The 25,737-nt window shown below is 42.2% G+C and overlaps 1 protein-coding gene across 2 annotated transcripts in view; it reads right to left on the bottom strand.

Annotated features, from left to right (window-relative positions):
- Positions 1–2,314: 2,314 nt before the first annotated feature.
- Positions 2,315–25,737, bottom strand: part of lmo3 (LIM domain only 3) — a 50,570-nt gene continuing 27,147 nt past the window's right edge. For both annotated transcript variants that reach the window (XM_058625691.1, XM_058625690.1), the window contains exons 3-4: positions 13,596–13,721; positions 2,315–2,821 (exon numbers count right to left, since the gene is read on the bottom strand). In XM_058625691.1, coding sequence (XP_058481674.1) covers positions 2,716–2,821; positions 13,596–13,721 — 232 coding nt within the window. In that variant the 3' untranslated portion in view covers positions 2,315–2,715. The remainder of the gene's footprint in view (positions 2,822–13,595; positions 13,722–25,737) is intronic.

Genomic DNA, 25,737 nt, shown 5'->3' on the forward strand with positions numbered 1-25,737 from the left:
ATATCACAACAATGAATTCCCACCAATATCAGTAACAGTTCAATCTACAGTCTTTTACATCTTTTTAAAACACTTGCATTTACCACCGAGCATAAAAGTCTCTGCCAAATCAAAGATGCAGATCATCCGCTGTGACCCCTAGAAGCCAAAAGAAAAATAAAGCTGGCGCTAGACATCCCTCTTTACAGCATGTCACCTGTTCTAATGAAGCATTTACACCATTGTTAGAGTTTAAGGATCATATAAATATTTTAGCCAGGGTGAACCCAGACGACTCCAAAAAAGTCAGAGTCGGTTGTCCATTTTAAGCAACCTTGCAAAAATGTTTAATTCCCTTGGCAGAGATAATTAAACCAGTGTCAACATTGGGTCACGTGTTGCATATCAACTGTGTCCATCTGTGGTCATCCAGTGGCTGGGGCGCAAAGAGTCAAGAGTCTGAAAACGGACTCTTTTAAAATCTCGAGATCCTGCCCACTGTAGCAGCAAAGTGCCGTTTGTTTCCAGTTATAAATGTCAGGCGGACAAATGTGGCAATGAGACTGGGGAAAGAACAGACACCACACTCACTGGTAACACAATAAAACTGTATTACATTTGTGCTTAAAATTATTACAATTACAGTATTTACAAGCGTTGTCCTAAAAAATAAACATCTCATGCTGGATGACACATAAAAAGAAATCATTGTACAATAGCAAGCAAAAATGAATATTTCTTTTATGTACACCCATAATTTACAAATTGGAGAAAGGATCTCTTGTTTTCCAGCTGGGAGATGGTGCCGAGTGCTGTTGCACATGCTCTGATGCTGATGTGTCATGTTTAAAAAAATATGAATGGTCGTTGGAGAAGAACGTAGCTCCTCTGCAGCAGGGAGCCATCGCGGCATAGATGGCCGCGCCTTTCATCCTCAACGTGAGCAAGTGATGGAGAAAACGTAACCTGGATTGGAGTACCAGCAGGGGAAACAATGCTAAATCTTGGACAACTGGTGAAGCGTTGAACGTTTATCAAATAAATTAGTGTACAAAAAGTTACCAACCCGCCCACCATCCCGTTACGATCCCGTACACCCCCCTTACAGCCGCTACGACAACCTGCCTCCGTGAGAATTCCCTCATATTTCGGTTTAAAACAGTGTGAAAGCGAAGGTTTATAATAAATAAGAAAGACTCTTTAAAGCAAACAAAAGACATTACACAGCCTTCCAGAGCCTGGTGTTACAGTCCGAACCCAAGTCATACTGCTGAAAGCGGCTCTGATGGAATGCATTTGAGGAAGGAAACTGACTCTCATGACCCCACTAAAGATAGTCTCACACAGTTGGGAAGTTCATCTACAGGCATTTTGTCTGATCCATACCATTAAAAGCTGCTTTCTACACACACATTAAGTGGACACCTGGGGACTCCTTTTTGGGCTCCACCACCTGCAGTAAAAGTGTCTGCCTCTTTTTGGTCACCGTCTTCAGACATGAATGTCTGGACGATTGGGTCCAAACATTCTATGGCGTTGGTTGTTCACATTGGATGAATGCAGCAGGAGATTGTCTGGGTCAGATGTTTTCACAACAGCAGGTGAATGGGCTCAGTAAGAACAGAGGTCTCAAACACACGGCCCACCATTTAAATGTCTTTTGATATTTATAGACTTGTTTTGGATCATAAATAAACACTTCCTGACCTGACTTGAAGTTCATCAGGTCATTTGAGTTTGAGACCCTTGTTCTACAAATTGTCCGGAGCCACTTTTACGGACGTTTACAATTTCCCTGTGGACAATTTACGGAATATGTGAGGACTTTGTGCATGTATGAAAGCAGCTTAAGTGTGAAATGAGCTCGTTGCTGGGCAGATTTGACGAGATACAGGTGTTTTCATTGACATTGAAAACATCCAATGACGTTTACTGGTCAAATCCGGACTGGTTCAAATATAAAAACATGTGATACTAGTCATTAGGGTTGAACAATCAGGTGTTTCATGTGTTTACTGTAAGCTTCTGATATGGACCAGGCCAAGCCTTGTTAGACTGCACTGCAGAGAAGTCCTCAACCGGAAGACACACACACACACAAACACACAATAAACCAGTCATCCAAGGGTTACATTTTTGCCGCTCTTCAGTTTACATTCACTGTGTATTTCATCAGATATCAATACAGTAAAAAGGTCTTCATCGGAAAAATTACATTGATTGATAATACCTCAGTGTGTTCTTCGATTCAAGTAGAAGATGTTGTACTGTGCAGTCAGGTGGGACTCTGTCCTTGTCAGATTAAATGAGACAAGTCTGGTTTTAGGTGGGTTAGTTATTCTTTTTTTTTTTTTTTTTTCTTCCCCCAACTGGGAACACATGGTTGGTGAGAAATTGCTCTGAGACCAGTGTATGTTGGCCAGAGGAACAGAGGCAGCATTGATCAGTCACAAACAAAGAAAATGAGCAAATATTTTTCTTGTAGTTGTAGTTTGTTGTATGCTTCCAGGGCCCGTCTTTGCCATGCCGGCATCTCTATGGCTATTTTGTACAGCAGAATGTGTCCACACTCCCATGCAGGGAGGCTTGCTTGCTCAGTTATGTACATGTGGGGGACAGGAGATGGACAGGAGGCTATAGTGCTTTTTGTTGTGTGATTGCAAGCTCTCCTTCAGTCTCTCTCGTTCTCCCACTCCTCCTCCTCTTCTCTTCTTCCTCCGCGTCAGCCTGCGAGGGTCAGCGGACCTGGGGAGCGTAGCCCTCCTTCATCAGCCCCTCCTCGTAGTCTGTCTGGCACAGGATCATGTTGTTCTTCAGGAAAAACTTGTCTCCCACACAAAACCTGCGCCACACAAAGAGAAAGGAAAAAAAAAAGGGTGGGGGGGGGGAGGGTTTACATAAGCATCAAAGTGAGAATCTGATCATTAGTACTGAGCTGTAGGCTAACAGGCCCAGCTGGCTCTCTGACTATTGTGCTAAACCTCTACCTTAGCTACCAAATACACCCCCCCCCCCCGCATTCAGCTGCAGCGGCGGGCATGTGCAGACGAGGAGTGCTCCTCTAGGACATAGTCAACTCAATTACAAGGGGGGAAATGCAGGGCGTAGAGGGGATGCTTGTCAGTTTGGGTAGAGGGGTGGGGGCCGTGGTGCATATACGAATGGCATTATCTCCGTTTACAGCCAAGGTTCCTCTGCACCTGCAGCTACTACAGAAACATCCCCACCTACCACACCATGGCAATCCTGTCCTGGTTTCTGTAAAGACACAAGGGGGTGGGGTTGGGGGGGGGTTGTGGGCACTGATACGCTTGACCTTTTGGCACAGCACCAAGCGGAGATTATGTCGAACACATAAGAGCGCTAACTCTCACTGTATTGTCCTGAGGGCTGCTTATCTCCCTCTGCGTGCAGGTTGGACAAGGTCGGGAGAGCAGTGGTGCTGGTGTTTACCGGCAGGGAAGAGGTGTAGAGCTGGTGTGTGTATGTGTTTGGGGGGGGGGGGTGCACGCTGCCGTTTGACTTCCCCTGGATGTCGAGACTGCCGCGCATTCGTACGCAGTCCCAGGTACACACCTGACAAGTCCGGGCTTTTTGTAGCATTTATTCAGTGCTGCAGGGCAGATTGAGCATTGTGAATTGTGTGGTCCATTTGGGACCAATTAGCAGGATTCAGGTACACAATAGGTACTGGCATAAAATGCTAAAAAAGTGTGTGAGTGGTATGTGTTTCTTGAAATGAAGCCAAATGTTCCAGGAGGAGGAGGAGGTGACATTTATTTAGACAGAACTATGATTTAAAGCTGCAGGCTCCATGGCGCTAAAGTTTTTTTTTTTCTTTTCTTTTGTTTTCATTCATGAATGGCTAAAATGAGGACAAAGTTGATGATGGTATCTAACTCCAACTGAATTTGTGGGTGTTTATTCTGCCAAACCATCCCATTACTATACAAAATGACTGAAGTGGTTTGTCTTTTTAGAAGTGTTTGTCCCAGGAAGCTAAAGAGCGTCCTATTAGGAAGACCTTTGCATTGTAAAGCATGAATTATCTCCACCATGGGTGACACTAGAATCTGACATGATCACTCCAAAAGAACTAAGAGAGAGAGAACTAAGGAGATGACATTTACAGCCTGAATCCAATTTTAGCCTACAAACCCCATTGGAGCACAACAGATTTATTTTTACCCCAGGCAGATGCTTGAATATATTTTTATTAAAAATGTTATTATTTTTATTTTTTTTTAAATCGTACAATATTAGGAAAAGATCATGTCAAATATTTGTTAAAAACAAGCTAAACGCACAAGAGTTAATGCTCCAATGTCTAACGTTTGGGGGGATTTATTGGCAGAAATCGAATATAGAAATAATAATGTTTGTATAAATGCATATTTTTTTTAATATTTTTTGAGTATAAGCCTTTTTGTATGTACTTATTGTAAGATTTGTTTTAAGGAAGCTAACATCTTTAGCCGCCATGTTTCCCCAGCAGCCTAAACGGATGTAGATTTGCATTTCTCCAGTCTTTTGGGAAACTACGGTGGCCTTCATATACCCAAAAGAATGTGCGTCTTCTTTGTGTATTAAGCATCCACTTCAAAAAGTAAAATGTAAGATGACAACATGTAAAAGGCTTATTCTAAGGCTTCTAAGTTTTATTTTAAGGTGACCCATGTGCATGTTGGTATTACACTAATACCAACGTGGGTAGTTTATTAAATATCAACCATAAAACCCCTCCATAATGTTACACACTGGAACTTTAATGCCAGAATAACTGTTAGTAGCCGACTAAACAGGCAACTCATCCTTCCATTAATCTGGACTGTTTGACACATTTGTCATTCACCCCCTTTAAAACATCAGTCGCCTGCTTTAAATGACATGTGCTCTCCCACAATCTGTCAGTGTCTGTCTTCACTGACATTGGGCCCAAATCCAGTTCATATCACTTTATTTATTTATTCTCCCTCTCGCTCCCCCTCCCCTTTCCCCTTTGTCATCTGCGCTTATTTCACACGGCGAAATTGTTTCTGCTCACTGAAATGTCAGCAGCGTGTGTGACATATGTGCACCAATTATGATGTGGATATTACACTGGGCCCATCACAGGCATATCTAATAAAAGACCTTGTGATGCCCTATCGTAGTCCCAATTTCTTTACAAAAAAAAATTCAGCTGCAGGAAACATCCTTTCCAGAACTCTCCAGCAGATTGTGCTGATATATTAGATTTCTGATTTCAGTAAATAAAAAAAACAGCTATTTTATGTTGCACACTGTTGATATAATATGTTACTGGAGTGTGGTTAGCGCCGTTGCCTTTCCAGCAAAAAGACCTGGGTTGGTGAACCAGGGCCTTTCTGCTCGGAGTATTATACTCCCCGTGTGTGCGTGGGTTTTCCCTGGGTTCTCCTGCTTCCTCCCACAGTCCAGAATGACGCAGAGGTTAATTGGACACTCTAAACTGACCGTAGGTGTGAGTGTGAGAGTGAATGGCTATTTGTCTCTGTGTGGCCCTGCAAAGGACTGGCGACCTGTCCAGGGTGTACCGCGCCCTTCGCCTTATGTCAGTTGGGATTTGCACCGCGTTCCTCATGTAGAGGATAAAGCGGTAGACCATGAATGTATGAATGAAGCCCAATAACAAAACACGCCTACAACACACGCAAACATGACGTTATTTGCCCAATACTAGCCATCTCTGATGTCTCTTATGCCCCTCCACTCGGGTGAAGCTAATGGCTAAGCTAACAGTTGTGTCCGCAGATTTGTTGGACACTTTGCTGTCTACAACTGGTGCACAATTTGAGATATTACTTTCAGCACAAATCTCGAGTTTGCCCACTTCAAATCAATGCATGGGCAAATTATGCAGGGGCCACGGGTGGGGTCACCATGGAAACCATGGACAAACCCACTTCGGACCTATGTTGGCAGCCCAAATATAACCCTTTAATGGGGCCCACATAGACATGCTGGGTGGGGATGTAAGGCAAAAACTGCACTCAGAGCGCCCTCTGCTATACTGTGAAGTAGTTACTTCTGGACTGGTGTGCTTCTAGGCTGTATATGTTTAACTCAAAATGTTTTTCGGGTTCAGATTTGACCTTTAAAGTTATTTAACATATGTGTGTTGCAGCAATGCTATACTTTAAAGGTCTTCCTTCCATCCATAATCACAAACACCACATATTATTGTGTGAGATGATGTGTTTTCTGACTTCAGCTTAGACTAGGCCAGCTTCAGATGATGCCACCCTCCCTCTCCACCTGGGCTGCCATCATTTTCTCCCCTCCATCTTCCTTCCTGTACTTAGAGCTGACTGTGACTAATGAGTCTTTGGAGACCTATTGTTGTAGGAGGAAGAGAAAGAATGGCTTCCACAGGCACACACTTAAAAGATGTATTGCAATGCCAGCCATTTGCCTCCGGGGCTCGTGTTAACTAGAGTATTCATTTTCCACTCAAATGAAGAAACAGGGAGATTGTCAAAGAGAGGAAATGGTCTCGACTGCACCAAATCTAATTACTGTTAGGATGCATACAGGTTCAGAAACACTTGGCCCTATGACACTGATGCTTAATTGTAACTGTGTGTTATAAATCTTCTCTGGCATATCGCTGCCGGGCAACCACGAGGAGCAGAACAAGGACGCGCTGAGGATGAGTTTCTCTTTGGGGAACGTAACTTAGAACATATGATTTTACAGTTGGAAAGGAGGAGATTGTCATTATCTATTTATTTCGTCCCAGTCTTTGGTGGCAAAACTCTGCCTCGGTTGTGTTTTCAGGTTTTTGAAACCATTGTTTTAAAGCCCATGCTATTTTTTTTTATTTCAATACTGCCAATACTGCAACTTTTACATTTTTAGAACAAGACTGATTTATGTCCAATTGAACAGGTACATATAATATAACGTTGTTAATGTGACATTCAAAATATTGGAGTAGTGGTTCCTCACTTTCACTAATAGATTGGCTGCCAACAGGGACAGAAAAAAAATCTATTTTAGCCAATTGACAAAAGGCTCAGCATGCAAAATCTACACTTTTGTATGTCTATGATATCTTTTTCTTGGTGTTAGACCAAAGTCTTCAGACAAAAATGAATGATTTTACATCACAGCACACAGGAGTTATTGATCCACTGCTGCCTCCATTAATGAGTTCAAATGCGACTCTTGCGACTTTGGTGTTTTTAATTCCCTTTGTTCACTTTTACTTCAGTGGCACAAACTTACCAAATGAGAGAGCAGTCGACCAACTTTGATTTTCTCCATGGATTTTGGTGTGGTCATAAATTAAATACAAGTGATGTTGTTAAAATCATGTTTTCCTAATGGTTCGGCTGGCAGCAAAGTTATCAGGTAGGTCCAAGAAGTCAAGTCCTCGTTCAACCATAGTTCCAAAAAACATAGCTGTCCCTTTAATGTGAATCATATTGTGCATTAAAATGGGCCTCCAAATTACTTGCAATATCATGCCCTTTAAGGTCCTTTAGCCTGATCTGGTTTAACTTTGTAATTTGTGTAAAATATAAGGAAATAGAGAAAGGGTGCTTTTAAAAAAACAAGTCTCTAAGTGCCTTTTGAGGCAGCTAGACTGATTAAAAAAGGGGGGGGCGTATCCATTCCGTCAAATGCACGTGAGACTGATGAATTGGTTGGAAACGCCTTCTGTGTGGACACGCCTTGACATATCTTAAGCCAGTGGAGCAAACACAAATGTGAGACCTCAGTATTCACCACGATAATTTGCACTCCATAGTGTCCTTGCATTCATATCCAAAGGCTCTTCCATGAAGAGAAATCTAGCCCCAACCTAATATGGTCACCACTAGGCAATGCATTATGGGTATTATGAACATTTTGGGTGATTTACACTTTTTTTATTTGAAGGATATGTAGAACAATTAAGAACTGTAATATGGTATAAGTATAGCCTTGTGATTTGGATTGTTTGTGACCGCAATTTTAATTTGATAAGTATTAATTGTTCAAACCTAATCCAAATAATTTTAAAAAGTGAAGAAATGGAAGTGTCCACCACTGCTTAACAGTAGGACCTGGATGTGGAAAATATATGAACTCACCCCACGACTGGTGGGAAACTGACATGTATTTTATTTATAACATTTGTCTTTTTTACTTTAAATTGTGATTTTTTTTTTTTACTCCACAGTGTGGTATTGTGGAGTTGGAATTGTGTGTCTCTAGTATGCTGGCTGCACAGCCTCTCCAAGTCCTCACTACCAATCATACACAAAGTGACAACTGTGTCCCTTATTGCCTATTAGGCTGCTGTCTAACAAGGCGAACTCATGACATACAAGGCACCAGTGGTTGAGCTTAGCTGTGCTGAATCCAATTGGTGTCAGTTTCCCATCTCTCTGAAAGCTCCAGTAGGGAGCCTCCTCCCTGTATTCGCACTGACCTTCCCCTGCACTGTCACCCATCCTACTCCCGACTACACTAACCTTCCTTGCAGCCTCCCTAGACTGCGGCCTCCAGCTCATCAGGGGGAAATTGGGCCAGCACTGGCTAGATGATGAGGCTGGACGACAGCCCCATCGATTAGCTGTCCCCCAGGGCTGATCTGTGGCTAACTGCTTGCTGGATGGAGTCTCATATCACTTTCCTTATTCCCAACACCCCCGCCCTCACTAGCACCCTCTCCTCAGAACCAGATACCTCCCTCACCCCCTTTTGGTTCTAAGACCTCACTGGTGTGCTCTCTCTTTCCAGAGCTGCAGGTGTAGGGGAAAATAACAGGTCTGACTAGTGGGAAGGTCACGGCGATGGATTTATGTCCAGTTTAACAGAGTGAGGCCACAGTGGGTGCAGACATGAGCAATCAGAGCCTATGTAGGACCCTATATTTTCACTGATAGACCAGGGACAGGAGCTATTCACTCCCCCTGGCTTGATACAATTTCAAAGTCATGCACAGAGTGGAGAAAGAGGGAAAAAGAGTGGGGTATTGCTCTCTGGCAGACACACAAGTAAGATAAGTGGTCAGGCCCTTCCATTTATCTTCTTCTCAATTCCTCTTTCATGGCAAGGGAGAGATTGGTGGCAACTGTGATGGTGATGATGACAAAGAGCAAGAAAGCAGCTGCAGGTCATGATCGCAGTGACACGTCCACCGTCAGCTACCGAGACAGTCTTTTTCCACCTCTGCCCTGCTGCACTAATTAGTCTGTCATTTAAGCGCTCCGCCGTTTTAATAACTGCAGCAAGTCATTTGGTTAAAGTTAAATCGAGCTACTGTGTCCGAAGGCCACACTGTTGGCCTTTCTGTATGGAGTTTGCATGTTCTCCCTGTGTGTGCATGGGTTTTCTCTGGGTTCTCCAGTTTACGGTCCAAAAACGTGGTTAACTGGACGCCCTAAAATGACTGTGAATGTGACAGTAATTGGTTGTTCACTTCTACAAGGCCCCGTGTGGAGGATAAAGCAGTAGACGATGTGTTTGACTCATTAACTATTTAAAAATGAACATCATTTTCCGGTTACAAAACAAACTTCTGTTTTCGAAGCCTTAAGCGTCACGATTTTCTGAGGCCGCAAGTTCACAGACGTCACCTGCAACCTATTGTCCAATAGGTGCCACTTCAATAATTTAAAAAAATTGGCATTATGTTCTGTTGAAGAAGATCTGAACATTTAAATTGAGACCATTAACACCTCAGGAAAATGTTTACTGATGTTATAAATCAAGTGAGAAGTAGACTTATTATCTCTTTGCAACCGGGGAAGTCACCCCCTGATGGCTAACTGGAACTTCCATCTTACTTCTTGGGCTTGTCTATTTTTATATAATGATCTATAGTCCGATTGTATTATGCTAGCTCGAGATAGGCCACCCCTGCAGCGTGTTCGTGTTAGACGTTTTCCAGTTGACCTATGACGTCATGGACCAAAACAACTTTAGCTGACGGCTAGTTGTTAGCATGTCGAGCACCTCCATCAACTTCAAAATATGCATCTTTTTAAACTGATGGAGCATAAACTCAGTGTCCTGGTCAGTCTAAAACTGTAGCATTGTAGCTTCGCCATGCTTTTCAGAGATTTTAAGTCATTTAAGACTGAGTTTCAGTTGGACTTATTTACATGTATTTATAAGTGGTGATTTTAGTCAGATTAACAGAGAAATAAAAACATTTCTGAGGTCAAATAAAGAATGATGAAATGTTTAAAATCATTTATGCTGGGTTCACTATAGTGAGGTGGTCATACAAGCAAATATATGTGTATATATATATGTATATATAGATATATATATACACACACAGTGGTGGGGGCTGTATGTTCATACTTGATTGCTTGATTGTAGCAATTCCACCTTCAAAAACAACAACACGGGCTGCAGCTGACCCACAGGAGCAGCGGATAATTACGCGGCGCGACCCCCAGTGACCTCGTGATTGCCTGCTCTGTTTATCAGATTTCACATTTTATGACAACGTTCCGCGGAGAAATCTCCAGGCCATTTGTGAGATGGATTAGATTGCTTTATCGAGAGGGCCCTTGGGGGGGCAGCGGCGGGCGGCGACGGCAGTGCCGTGGAGGGGGGGGGGGGCAGAGTCCGGGGTTTTCATGTTTGTACGAGGCTCGGGAAACAAGAGAAAGGGCAGCGCTGGCATCGATGAACAAGGCTGTAGATCGGCGTGCCAGACAAACGGAAGCGGGTTTTTCCAGCAGCAAGGCTGCGACAAGATGTTGAGACACTCGTCTGGGAATCTTAAGTGAGACCACATCTCTTGATACATTATATGCTAAAGCTGAGAGCGTTCGTTTGGAAGTACCCTGAGAAAACTCCTAATCAAGATACAAATGCCCAGTTAACCCACTATTCTTTAGAATTGTATAGTGTCTTAATGCTGTGTCACAGCCTTTTGGAAACTACGGCGACATCCTGGTGGGTTTCATTCCTGCAACATGTCATTATTGGCCAGGATATAAACACTCTGAGGCATTACTGACCCATTAACCAGGAGCCCTTTGTCTCTAAACCTAACCACTGGTTAGTCACTGTGCTTAAATCCTACCTACCGCACCAGAAGCAGCTAATGCTGACCTGCATATGTGTAGACGTGTAGATAAATAATGTCATTTTGGTTAAGAAACATGAGCTCACACACATCTGTAGTTTGCAGAAAATCCAAGCCCTGGTTCCCCCCAACACATGTGGCATCATCTTTTTTTTAATTCTAAGGCTATAACTACAAGAAAACCCTATGTAGTTTATAATTATATGAGGCGGATGGCAGATTGAGTCAACAAAAATCATGTGAGCTTTTAAAGTCATGAAAATAACCCTAAAATAATATAACATATAACCAGCGAAGACACACATCGTGCCAGAAAGTCAGCCTGACATTGGGCTGATTTGGCTGTTGTTTTTATTTCAGCGACTTTACGTGGGCACCATCGTTCCTCTTGGACCTCTCAGCCAAACATGAGTAATCCTCTAAACATATACCCACACAGCTGCGCAGATGTGCAGAAACAAAACAGAAAACTAAAGTCAGAAGCGAGGAACGGCTCCAATTAAAGGCGGTGCCACACCATAAATCTTGGCCAGGTCCTGGTGAAATTGTGATGGGCATCTGAAAGGTGCTCGCAGAGCCAGAACGGCCCTCGTGGAACACTTTAACGTCGATTTTATTCAACAGTTCAGCAGCTGCCCTAATGTAAAAAGAAAGATTTGCTCGCGCCTAAATGGGTTTTAATGTGAGAGAGCAGAGTTGGCCTGCCTGGGCCTGGCTGATGAAGATTAGCTGACTTCTTCCATTAGGAGAGGCTGTCTGGTGCAGCCGCCTGAAGTGGCAAGACAATAACCGAGTGCTAATTGTGCGTAACCAGGTCCTTTGCCTTGAGCATGCACAATGTGTCTGGTTTGTGTGCATGGCTGCTTGTGTCTGCGTGGCGGTAACAAACTCAGGGTTGGAGGGAGAAAAAAAAAAAAAAAAAAAGATGAGAGAAACACAGGAACGGAGCCAACACATAACCTTCCCGATGTGTTCCCCTAAGGTTTTCTGATGGATAGTGTTTCTTGTAACCTTCAAAAAAAAAGAAGAAAACTTTGATAACATTCTGGCTTTGCTCATTAGCTCCAGGACTGTTCCCAGAAAATGTTTGCAGCGATTCAGTCATGCTAATGTGGAACCTGTGAGGGGACTTTCCAGAATGCTATACAGTATAAGATCGTGTTTGATGTACCAATGGAATAGTTTAAGGTTTTTGAAGTGTGGTCACCTCTTGACCGTTCAGTGTATGTCCCCTGCGCCTACAACCCAGCAGGCAAGCCCTCAGTGCCAAGAGTTCTTGGACAGAAACACAGCCTAGATCCAGATTAATGGCACATTCACACTACTAAATCTTAAACACAAAGCATCTGCGATCGCTTTGTCTGCCATCCGCGCTAACAAGGAGGTTTTGAGCACCTGAAATGGAGTGTTAGGTGTTCAGAAGTTCAGAAATGCTGCCGGCTCTGTCTTAGTTTTAAAACTCGGCGGCTGCTTCTTAATGACATTCAGACATTTGGAGTTTGATTGGCTTTTATCAGTCGCAACGCTGAATTAAGCTCAACTGACATTTAATACAAATGTACAAGTGTTGAGATTAACTTTGGTTGTTTGCTCTGTCTTGTCCCACTCGCAGTAGATTGTCTCCAGTAACTTTTTCAACCAACTTTCAGATCTGCAAGATTAAACATGCTTTTGTTTAGGCTATATTTTGTGTTAATGACGCATTATATGTGTGTTTATATCAAAGTATCCTCCTCCTCCTCTACTGAAAACCACTCGTGATTTAACTTTAATGTTGTTTCTGCAAAAATGTCCATATTTTGGCATAGTTACAGACACTTGTGTAGACGAATGATCCTATTTTTAAATAAAAAGTGCTGGTGTACTCTATACCAGCACTCTTGAAATACCTCGTTCAATCAGTTAATGGTTTCTATCTTTTGTTCTACCTAGTAGAAATGAGCTCTTTACGCCAGCGAGAAGCTACAATCTATACATTGGTTGATCAGTGATTCTACTAGTGGAGGCCATTGAGATTGTGAAGTGTCACACCGAGCCACTCCATGACCACTGAGACTGGACAACGTTGGAGGACTTCTCTTTTGGGTTGTTCTCAATTCTTCCAACTATGCATTATAAAGTGAATGTTGTGAAGGTGATACTGGAGTTTCTTTAAAAAAAAGCTTTTTCTCTATCAAAACCTCCAAACTGCTCCCTCTTTGGTGCTGTGGTCAGGAAGCAGCGTCCCAAAATCTCTGACCACATCCTGATGCAGTCACAAGCCCAAGTAATGAAGACTTATGGGAAGCATATGTATGGCCATGAAACTGCACCTGTAGCTCAAGGCTGACACTGCGCTGCAGTAAGTAGAGGCTCATAATCACTGCGTTGGGCCCAGCAGGGGTCCTTAAGCCCTCAGATGTGTCCGCTCGCTCACTGGTTAGTGTGATAAATCTCTGGTGTGGGATATTTCTTTAACTACGAGCAGCACTATGGGCCGCAATCTGGGCTTCCCCGACCGGCCATCTGCCTGCACACGGGTGCGAGAGAGGCACAGGGGTGTGGTCCGATCACTCACCTCTGATTGCAGAGTTGACACGCGAAGCAGTCCAGGTGGTAGACGTTCTCTTTGGCCCTCATGACCATCTCGAAGGCTGGGATTAGCTTGCTGCAGGCTGCACAGTTCCCCGTTACGCCAAACAACCTGAGAGATCATCCACACACACACACACAAACAAACAAAAAAAGGTACAGAATATAAGTCACGGGTGCTATTGTAGTTTCCTACTGCTTTCCGTCTTCACACTCAGACTTAAAGGTGCGTTAAATTTCTCATCTGACATTGGTTAAGAAAGTAATCAACACTAACCCTTGTAAAGTGCGGGCCAGTGATTTTTAATTATCTCACACCACCCAACCTATTACAAAAGAAATCTGCATTAATATGCCTCGTGCCAAGGTCCAATTTACACCATCCCGTAGCTTTATGACACAAGTTGCTATATGTGCTGCGACGAGCAGGAGAGAGCGTGGCAAATGGTCACCAGAAGAAGTCGATGACGACAGCGGCTCAGTCTCGGGCTGGCGTGATGCCCGGCGGCACAAAAACACTCAAAAGTCTCATCTCTTAGTCTGACTTTAAGAAATGTATTTTACTCAATAATTCGAATTGTTTAACCTCATGTAAACATACTAGGGTTCGCCACAGCAAAGATTTTAGTGTAGGTAGACTGGAGTACCCAATTAACAATTAGCAATGGGTACCTTGCTCAGGGGCACCCCAGCCTTTGAGCTGGCCGGTCCAACCCTCCGATTCTCAAGCCCAATTCCCTTCCGCATGGCCACGGGCTGCCCCCAGCCTGTGCCTCTTATTTCATACGCCAAAAAAAAGTACAAAAATAACAGGTGCAGATGCTGCTTCCACCGTTTCGTGGTGACTCTGAGCACCAAGTGACAGCTGTCAAAGAGATCGTGATCGGCGCACTAACACGCGGCGCAGACACGCTCACTGTCTCTGGATCGGTTACAAAAATAGGACGGACAGAGGAGCACAGTACAAGAAAAGAATAAAAGAGAAAAAAAAATAAAAAATGACAGGGCCGCAGCTTGTGCCATTGAAATAAATGGGACATGGCTACAACTACTGCCCAAGGAGGGACCCTATTATTTCTCCGCCTGCTCCCGGGACATTAATGTGAGTATTCATTAGGGATTCAGGGCCGTTACTACGCAGGGACCTGGGCCAGGCTGTAACAAGGGAAGGAAATATCTGATAACGAAATCATATAACAAAATAACCTATTAGGCAGACTTCTTGAGGCACTTTTAGCCGTCGTTGTTAAAATGATAAAACGGCATGCCACTCTCTGAGTCTGTAAGAGATCGCAATCTGATAAATGATCTCGGGGCTCGGGATATGCAGGGTTGTTTATTAACCTTCAGAAAGCATGTTTCCCAGAGGCAAAGGAAGCAGATAGATTGTGCCCTCATAAATACCTACAGAATTAAGGAGCACTGTCAACACACCTTGGGACAATGAAGGATATCTATTGGAACATGTAAGGTTGGGTAAAAAAAACCCACAGAGGGCCAATTGGATTGGATTAGTGCTGGCTTAATTAAAAGAATTATGCTTATTTCCCTCTGAGCTATCTAAATTTAGATACATTTGTGCCGCTGCTTGTCTTTTCTCTTTGCCACACAAATGTGCGCAGCCTTGAGGGCTTCACATAAAATGGATGAACGGATGTTTTCGCTCATTTCAAAGGCGAATAATTGATCTAAAAATACGAGAATAAAGACCAAAAAGGGACGAAATGATACATTTAGTGCGAGCTAATGAGTGTCTGAGGCTGACTGTGCAGGGGGGGGGGGGCAGTGAGCGTCCTTGTCTTCCAGTAACCTGAATCATTCTCAAATAAGCGGCGTACACTCAAGGCTCTGGATTATAAATGATGGAGGGCATTTGTGTAGAAAAACCAAAAAAAAAAGAAAGATATGTTTTAAGCTCAGTGCCTGTCAGCTTGAATCAAAAGGCCGTTCTGTTTCACTGTTCGCGATGTCTGTCCACGCTCCTCTCTCATCTCTTCCAAATTTGAGCCAGCTTGTGCTGCTGAAAAGGACTGTCACACTAGTTGGATCCGAAAAACATTCTGGGTGAAAAGTCCTTGTGTGTGTGTGTGTGTTCAAGCCCCAAAAAATGTTTTGATTTGGACAAATTTAAAAACAAAAAAAAGAAGACACAACTAATCAATGAGAAGACAGAACATTAACAATTTGCATGTGGATCCATCACAGAAAAACATATCTATGCTCAACTTTGAACCTTTTAATTGACTAATTTAATGTTTTTTTTTTATATAATTGTATTGTTTTATTACTACCGTTATTATTATTATCATTATTATGATAATAAAACTTGTGAACATGACACGCTCTATCGCTCCTTTATAATCCAATCTTTAAACTTGATATCGTATCTGTATATGCAGGCTGTGCACTACCCACTGAATCCTCCAACTACTTCTTAAAATTCAAAAAGGTTTTTTTAATGTAATATTTAGATTGTCACATCTGTCCGTTGTCGCGTATAAATTCCCCCCAAATCAAATCAACATATTCTAGATCTAGAGTCTTGTGTTATTCCTGCTCTGCTGACGGAATTGAAAGATTTAATTTTAAACTCCTGTTTCACAACTTTGTGTATATATATATATGTATATATATATATATATATATATATATATATATATAGATATATATACATACATATAACGTGTTACATTAAACCTACAAATGAAAACCATCTGGCAAATTTAAATCAAATTTAAATGTTATTAAATTATACTGCATTACAGGGACAGGTGTTTCCATTATCGTGTCCAATCCATTCATATCAATCAGGCTGAAGGCCAAGTCTTCCATATACACACTAATAATTCTTCCATAATCGTGATGTAGTTGATTAATAGTGTGACACGAGGGCAACACAATCCATGTAGAAATATGTTTGCTGCATACTCGATCGCATGCTTTCCTACACTAGTTTAAATGTTTAAACCTCCCAGCCTGTGGCGGCTTATGGGCATACGTATATCGCCTCCTTTTTAAATCAAACAATTTCTCCGGTGTCTCTGACAAGCTAAGCCTAAATATTAAAAAAAAAAAAAAGGAGTGCTGATAACAGTCTTGCGAGGTTTACCAAAACTTAATCTGTGGCAGCAAAAAGCACGGAGCCGGCTCAGCTTCTGCTGAGCTCTTGTGTGGCAAACACTCGTCAAACCGCCCCAGCTCACAGTGTGTGTGTGTGTGTGTGTGTGGGGGGGGGTGGAGATAGATGGAGCGTACCTGCCACTCGTCTTTCATCGTTCCGCCAGTTTGATGCCACAGACGCTAATGGCTCTCGAGGGAGGAGGTAAAATTAAGCACGGTTGGGTTCTAATGAATTCAAAGGCACCGGCTTAAAGACCCCATATGAAGATGGTGGTTTTTAGAGACCTGGGTGCAGAATCACCCAGAGCCTGTGACTCAAAGCTTTTAGCACTGGATTCTAATTTGTAATAAATGTCAAATGTGTCTCTCTCAGGCTGACAGTGCTGCAGCTGTCTGCCATGTCTTGAAGGCAGCAAACTGTGGGTCTGCTGGATTAAAAAAAAACCCCACACAGAATAACATATGTAGAATAGCAGGCTTGACATCCACTTCATATCCATTGCTGACAAGACGGCATGTATATTTAAAGAGGCTCAAGATACAACACGGAATTAAAATTCATGCTTTGCTCCAATCTGAATTTGAAAGAGAATGGAGGCAGTGGAGGCCGCAGCACCTTGTCTCTCAGTCAGAGAGGCGTTCACTGTGCAGTGCAGCCCAGTACAGCTCAGTGGTACCTACTTGATGAAAAAAAAAAAAAACAGATACCAATTAAATTATTCCACCAGGCTTTAGCCCAGTGGACCCAAAACCCCGTCTGAGAGTCCTCCTCCAATCACCCACCACCAGACACCCAGTCTGCCTTAGGAGAAAGCAGTGGCATTGTGCCAGAGCTTTTTCCCCCCATCTTTGTCAATGTAATTCAAATATACAATATCCCATCCCCTTCCCACAATGGTGATTACTGGGGTGTGGGAAATAAAATGAATTATCGCTGACTTTATACATGAAGCCACGGATGCTGTTCACACGCGCTGGAGTCATTTCACAGCTCTATATACAGCTGTGGAGGATCTCACTGAATGAACTCTTTTATTTGTTTTGTGACTTTTGATTGCTTTTTTTTTTGTCATGTAGTCATAATAATAACGGCCATTAACAGAAGACGGCGCAGCACACACACACACACACACAAACACACGTGTCAACAATATTAGAGGCATGAAAAAGAGCAGAAACGGCAGATTGAATGAATGAAGTCAAATGTCAAACACTCACTGCCTCTAACTTTAAGCAGAGCCTTAAGAAAATTAGCTTCTGCCTCATTAGGACCAGGTTTTTAGTTCTGATTCAAAAATGACATGTTGAGGTGATAAGTGACGATTTCTCTTATGAAACAGGGACCGAAAGAGACGGAGCTTTACCTCTGTACAGCTGTGACTTGGATCAGTCTACAGGAAAGGTCTATTCAGTTAAAACCCACCACAACTGTCTTTATATGGTAACACACGATCTCTGTACATGACTATGTCAACTTTCTACAGGACATATAATAGTTTTGCAGACATTTTTGGGGGCGTCTGAACCTCTGAAGTTTGAAAAGTACATAAAACAAACTGTAGCGTGGGTGAACTGACCCTCAAAAACGAATTGTTTGAATGGTGCCTTTTGAATAAACCTTGGTCAAACTCCAGCGTGTACCCATTCACACCGCTACACCACTCTCGTCGCCTCCTCCTCTCCTTTACCCCCCCCCCTCCCCCCTCCGTCTCTTCAGCCACCTCAATTGCTCCAAACCCTGGCGTGCATTTATCAGCCGCTGGATTAGAATTTGTTTCCTCATAAACCATTGATCATCGGCCTATTACTAGGCAAATGACAGTTAATTACCCACTACATTAACCACAGGGACCTGGGGAGCGACTCCCCGTGCCATCAGTCAACATGATGAATGTGGCAAGTTCAGTAATGCACGGCCGTTCCCTCGTCTGCCTGCCACGCGGAGAACAACACCTGAATCTCACATGCAGGCACCCAGGGAAAATCTATGGCAATCTGCATAATTACAGGCTCGGGGTTAATAACGGACAAATGATTTGCTGCATGTCAACGTTGGCTTTTTTTTTTTTTTTTTTTTTTTTTTTTTCCTCCTGTTTTTTTTTAAATGGGACAGCACTTTGTCCTTATGATGATCCTCCCTGACTGGAGCTGTGTCGCATTGGTGTCTCACTTAGAACTTGTGGCATCAGAGATTAAGGGAACATGTTAAACTGAAATTGTAGTTCGTTTATTCCCAATTTATATTTTAATTTATGGGCTACAAATACAATAGTCTGTATCAACGCACTTTGTTACACTTTGAAAACGGGGTTGCCAGTGAGGTTATTCAAACAGAAATGCCGCTCTGGTATCAAACCTCAAAAGTACGGATGAGCCGATACGATACTCAGTATCGGTATCAGATACTGTCACTGGATCGGATATCGGACAGATACAATCTGATACAATCCAAATCATCCTGTACGGAAATAAAATCAACAGCAGAATTTTAGCTGAGTCATGTTATGAGCTGTTTATTTCTTCTTAACGGGAGAATGGATATTTGTTACACAGTTGGAGAATTTTATCTTTGTTCTAAGGATGAAAATGACTGCATTGGACCGATATCATTTTCCGTAGATACCCGAGTTTGTGAAACCATGAAAAAGCGGTATTGTGCCATAACTACTAAAAAGCCTTGGTGCCACGCTCAAAAACGTCTCGACCAGAGGAAAAGAAAAAGGAGATGAATTCCCTTTGTCGAATAAAATAAGTTTGATGTTTATAAAAAATAAAGCACTTATATTACGTGTTTTTAATTGTCAGCACAACAGCTCTTTTTAATGCTAAAGGTCATTGTTGTACAGGTTTTTTACGCAGTGCACCTTTAGTCACATGAAAAGTGATGATTAAATGTTAAGGTTTTGTCTATGAAAAGGGCCAAAAAAACCAGAAAGAGTTTATTTAATTTGGCCAGTGACGCTTCATTAGATAGAAACAGAAGGATGGACACGAGGGAACACACACTGCAATGTGTGCTAGTCAGAAGTGGGGGTGAGGAGATGGTTAAGGGTGGCAGATGTAATCAGACTCATGCGTTGCTCAATTTGGTCCTCCCCTACATGTGTGATTGTCAGTGATTAAACAACTCTGGGGGCAAAATTATTTCAATTACCGTGGGCATGACCTGGGAATTGTCTCTGGGATAAGATTTTCCTCCTTGAGTGCCCTGACTTGCCTGGCTGCCGGCTCTATCAGTTCTCATCTGCACCTGGACTCTGATATCCTAATGATGAATTATGGCCTGCTTTTTGAGAGACTGCCGACCATACAGAGGAACATTCCTCTTGACTGTCAGCCCCGGGAGCAGCCACGGAGCGCTGCCTAATTAGCTCCTCCAGAAACTCCTTGAAACACATCACACACATCGCTGCCTCTCTGAGGCTGCTGGTGGCAGTGATGTCCTGTGTTGCTGTAATCAAATACCAAAACAAATCATTTCCTTTAAGAGAATATCCTTTATCAAGGTCAAAATGGATAAAAACTTCTTCCTGTCCACAGATAAGAAACAAGTCTTTGGAAAAAACAGTTCTCTTGAAGTGCCGATGTTTGGAATCCACTTTTATTAATATTAGCTTTACCCAGCTTTTAGCTCTTGGTTTAATGCTTTTGTATTACCAAAGTGGGTGCATTGGAAAATCCTTTAAGACATTATCTCTCATATTTAACCTTTAAAGGGGTAGTTTTTTTTGTAAGTGTGGTTGTATGAGTTATTAAACTACTATCAACACTAACTGGGGACAGAAGACACCACATACAGTCTATGTCCGCAATATCCTTAGATAAAATTGACCACTTTTTCTCTTTGTAAACCAATGAAATGTATTGTTCTGATGTACGTACAATTTGTGACCTACAATTTCTAAAATGTTCCTTTGTCCCTGAACCTAAAAATGTTGATTTTCTCAATGGACCTTAGTACAGATAAATCAGCACTTTGTGCTGTGTAACAGTGTGAAAAAGCACCAAATATATTCTTGACCAGGTGAATTTTATTCGTTGAGCTTTTGTTAGTTGGCTAAAAGTTTCCCTTTTGCCAATGCTGAGTGTTTTTAATGTGAAAGAAAGTCCGGATTACAGGCTGTTTCAAAGTCAGACAATCACACTTCAAAACACCCAAACTATCCCTTAAACTCCCTTTCCTGAGCCGCACATGAAGCATAGTGAAAATGTAACCAAATTCTCTTGTCCTCAAATGAGAAACTCTTAAAAAAAAAGTGGACTCCAAACAAAGTAACACAAAAAAAGGCTTTCAGCAGAATATTTGGCAGTGCCTGTGTTTGCGTCCATTTTGGAAAAAGGGCATGATGGAAAATTTTGACCCTTACAGGTCCAGATGTGCAGTTTGGATTGGCACTTCCCCGCGCCAGCCCACCTGCAAACACCGAGCCGGGTGCCAGGGTGTAGCACACTAGCCCCCGCAATTATCTGCACCAAACACACACACGGTCCCACGAGTCATTGCTCTTCACAGTTAATTTAGCAAATCTCGACTGGAGGGGACGGTCCAAAAAAATAATATGTCCAGCTGACTGAGCTGAAGCATTGCAATGAAAGTAGCAGGCAGCAGCAGCAGCGTGTCCCGAGTGGAGACAAAAATGGTAGAAAGGAAAGCAGAGTGCAGAAAATGTTGCTGTCCCCCCCCCCCCCCCCCGATATGTAAATATTTCAAAAGAACAGGAGCATTGGGGCGATGTAGTTTTTGTTCTACATACAGTAGTGAAATGAGACAAAAACATCACAACCAAGCAAGTCTTAGTGTAATTCAGTGATTCCTGAAGTTTGTGCTGCAACACCCTGCGGCTGGGCTGTGAGGGTTGTTTAAAACACAAACAAACTTTTCACTAATTAAGTTTCAAGTACATTTGTTTTCCAAATTCATTTCAATTTGCTGCTTTCTGTGGACGGCATGGACATTTTTGTTTGTACCCCAGAGATGCAAAAGGACGGTTCTTGAAATAAATAATACATATGGTAATACTTATGTCACTGTATGTGAGTTGCATGTATCTTTTATTTGAACAAACAATTCTAAAGAACCTCATCCTAAGATGAAATGGGATCATAGATCAACCTCCCACATAAACCAGAGTGCATTTACTCTCAGAGCTTTCATTTTATGTAAATAGCTCGGGTTGCCGAGTCAACGTTGACCTAATTTGAGTGACATTATTCCGAGGCAGCTGCATTTGACAGAGCAGCTTTACAAGAGCGTCACAGTCGCGTTTCCATCGTGTTTCCATCGTCGCTCAACTTCTCATTGATTCAGCAGATGTTTCCAATCATGTTTCTAGCTAAGACAGCGGGGTGTGCCGTTCTATGGATCCCACTGATCTCCCACTACATGCCCGTGCTGTTACAGATTTATAATGTATGACAACAGAGGTCAAAACCTGTTGCTCAGATGGACCCATTTTAACTTTTAAAGCAAGGTTCTACACATTGAAATCCTCTTCAACCATCAATAAATGACGTCAGGGATAAAAAGCGCTCTCATTTCCTTCAGCCCACACGGAGTGATTGGGTAGTGCACTTATCAAAAATCACACTTGACCAGATCTTACAATCCTAACTGGAAAAAAACTGCAACACATGGGCGACTCATTTCAGCAAACTATGGTGGCCTTCACATACCAGAAAGGATGTAAAACCCCTCCCAAATGTGACATACTGGACCTTTAAAATTGTCAATTTCGGGATTTTATGACTCAGTATCAAATCATCAAACTGGAGATAGATTTTAATCAGAAAATTAACATTTTGAACCCCAGCCTAACAAATTTGAAGAGCTTTTTTTTTTTTTTTTTTTTTTAAATTAGCTGGCCACGTTCATTACCTTGAGAGGGTTCTTATTCATCCATTAATCGCACAGCTGCTTTACTCGGATATTGAAAATGACAAAGGGCTACTGAGCTTTTGTTAAGAGCTTTCTCCTTAAATCATAAAGGCGACACTTCAAATGCAGGCTAAATGATATTTATACTGTGGGCCTATAATTTCCTTCCATTAATTCGCATTCCTCCTGTGCTCATGAGACACAAAACAAAGGCTCCCCACTCTTAACCTCTCCTTATTAAGGAAACGTGACCCCCTTCCTCTCGTCGGGACAATTAAGTGCTGAGGAAAACAGTCTCCTCCAGTCGGCGCGACCCTCCTTCAGACTCAATCACTCGTGATTACTGACCCCTTAGCATTTTCAGATCACATGTGAAAAGCCCAATTTAATTACAGATCTTCAGAACACACGCATTCACAAGGCCGGGCATTATTGGTGAGGTAATTGCTGGATGAGTGAAGAGAATGGTGGTGTTGGGAGGTTAATGGCAGCCAAGCTTTCCCGAGCACAACATAACAATTATAGTGTGCTTTCAGAGCTTTTAACATCTATGTGCCATCTCATTAAACTGCAAACTGAGATGGAAGCTGCGCGCGCACACACACACACACGCACACACACACACACGCACACACACGCACACGCGCTCCTTTGTGTTCTATTTTCTGCCATTAAAACCTTTAAGAGAGACATCACAATTGACAGCAAATTTAGAGACGAGTGATACAAAAAAGGCAACTTCCTGTTTCTGTTTTGTAATTCGATGAACAAAATATCTTTAAAGGAAAAGTCCAGGTTTTTTTTAAAGTAGGGGTGTAGGGTGGGTTAGTGTGACTGAAATTGTACTAGATCGAATTTCTAAAATTCGGACTGACACACCCAAATAATGCAGTTAGGCGTTGAATCCTTATTGCATGTTGCAAAGCTGCTACACAGAAGACAACAGCGAGAAATACTTGGTGAAATCCAGACCTGTGTATTTTTGGGCTGATGAGAAGACTTCTATTGTGAATTGATTAATCGTTTGGTCCATAAAATATCAGAAAACCTTAAAAAATGTTCATTGGTGTTCGTCAAACCTGGAAATGATGATGTTCTCAAATGTCTTGTTTTGTCCACAAACCAAAATTATTGACTATTGACTATCCAGAGCAAAGAAACGGAGAAAATATTCACATTTAAGAAGCTTAAACAATCAGAAATCTTGTTTTAATCATGAAAAAAGCTTCAAACCGATTAATCGATTATCAAAAATAGTTGTCGATTAATTTAGTAATCGATTAATAATCGATTAATCGTTTCAGCTCTAGTATGAATGGTGCTTGATATGCTAACACCTAGCTGCAAGCTAAAGCTGTTTTGGTCTGTAACATCATAGGTCATAATACTGACGAGCAGAAAGGGGCATATTGCTACCTAGCCGCCAAAAACGACCAAAAAGTGACATGCAAAGTTTTGTAACTGGGAGGCTACGTCCATTTTTACATACAGTCTATGAGTTTTGGGTCTGCGCCGTAAAAAGTAAACTGAAATTCAGCATTATCGCCACCTAGCGTATAGAAATTCCAAGCTAGCACTTGTATACTGGATGGTGAATGATATTATGGGCTGGTAGTCCAATTAAATGGTGTAGTCAAGCTACAACTAGCCTATTTTTCCATTTTTGTTTGCATATATAAACCTCCTCCTTCAAAAAAAAAAAAAGCCTAAATTATCCCTTTAAGAGAAAAAGGAATGTATCGCCGCTGACAATCACTGGTAAACACCCAAAGCTGAACCTTGTTATTACGGCTCCAAATCAGCATCCAGAAGATGCCGACATGACACATGAGCCCATCAGGTGAAATAAAGTTGACTGACATGTTGTTGAAACACTGACATGGATGAGAATATTATAAATATTCCCATCGCTGCTTCCACAAGCTGTCAGCGGCAACAGCTTTTCATATTCATACCGTTCTCTTGTTACGCTACCTGACAATGAGAAACCCTTCTTTTATTCATCCAATGATTTATTAGTGACCCCTCGCTTAGGCCTGTCATGATAATTACTATATTGAGATATCGTAAGATATATATGAACTCGATAGGTTTACCGGCTTTGTTTGCATAAGTCATTCAAGGTGCATCAAAGGCGTGCCCTCCATCTCCATTAATGGTGAGAGACCAAGACGATTTGAATATGTCAAACTTAAACAGTTAAGTCAATGACAGTGAATAAATAATCACATGAAAATAAGATGCTCACGTGAAAAACTGCTCTTAAGATTAAAAAAAAAAGGTAATAAAAGTAAATTGAGTGCCATAATGACACAACAATATTACAAAAGGATCTTGTTGAAGTGTAAGAAAATGGACAGCCATCTTATAAAATTGCAAGTGGCAACCAGAGCTGAGAGGGTACGTTCATTTCAGGTGCAGTTTCTGACAAGAATCAGACAAAAAAAAAAAAAAGTAGTGAATATTAACACTGCTAACTATCAAGTATTGTACATACAGGTACATGGCGGAGTCATTATGGTCAGGAACACCTACATTCCCTGTGGCGTAAATGGCTCTTTATTGTCTGCGAAAACGGGCGAAAAACGGGAGCCAGGCGGAGGAGATTGTGATAATGAATGGACTGAGTGCAGCCAATTACATTAATGAGAGCCCACAAAGCAGCGCAGCCAAACCCCCCAAAAATTGGAAGACCATTAAAGTCTACGCAGCTTTGTGTGGCAGCTGTTATGAAGGCAACGTGCAACTGTTTTGTACATGGAGGAGAAAGAGGAGAGCTGCGACACCATGAGCGATTAAAAAGCACGAGTGTGTGAGTGAAGCCTCTTTGAAACTGGACAATGTGAACGAAAAAGTTACCGTCCTTTGATTGACTGTTTCATTGTCTCAACTGGGGAAACGAACCAGCAACCTTCTTGCTGCGAGGCAACAGTGCTAGCCACGTGTCCCACTGTGGCCCTTAAATATTTCCGAAATTATAATTAGCTGAAGAAAACCTGTACAAGCCAGATGTTTATGAGTTGTTGAGTAATATGGGTAATTCAACAGGCTTGCTGATGGGTGCATATTGTTTGATCCGTCATCTGCCTTCAATCTGCCATCAGAATTCATGTCATGTAGGACATTTTTCATC

Source organism: Solea solea, chromosome 3 (assembly GCF_958295425.1).
Source record: "Solea solea chromosome 3, fSolSol10.1, whole genome shotgun sequence".
Taxonomy (NCBI): domain Eukaryota; kingdom Metazoa; phylum Chordata; class Actinopteri; order Pleuronectiformes; family Soleidae; genus Solea; species Solea solea.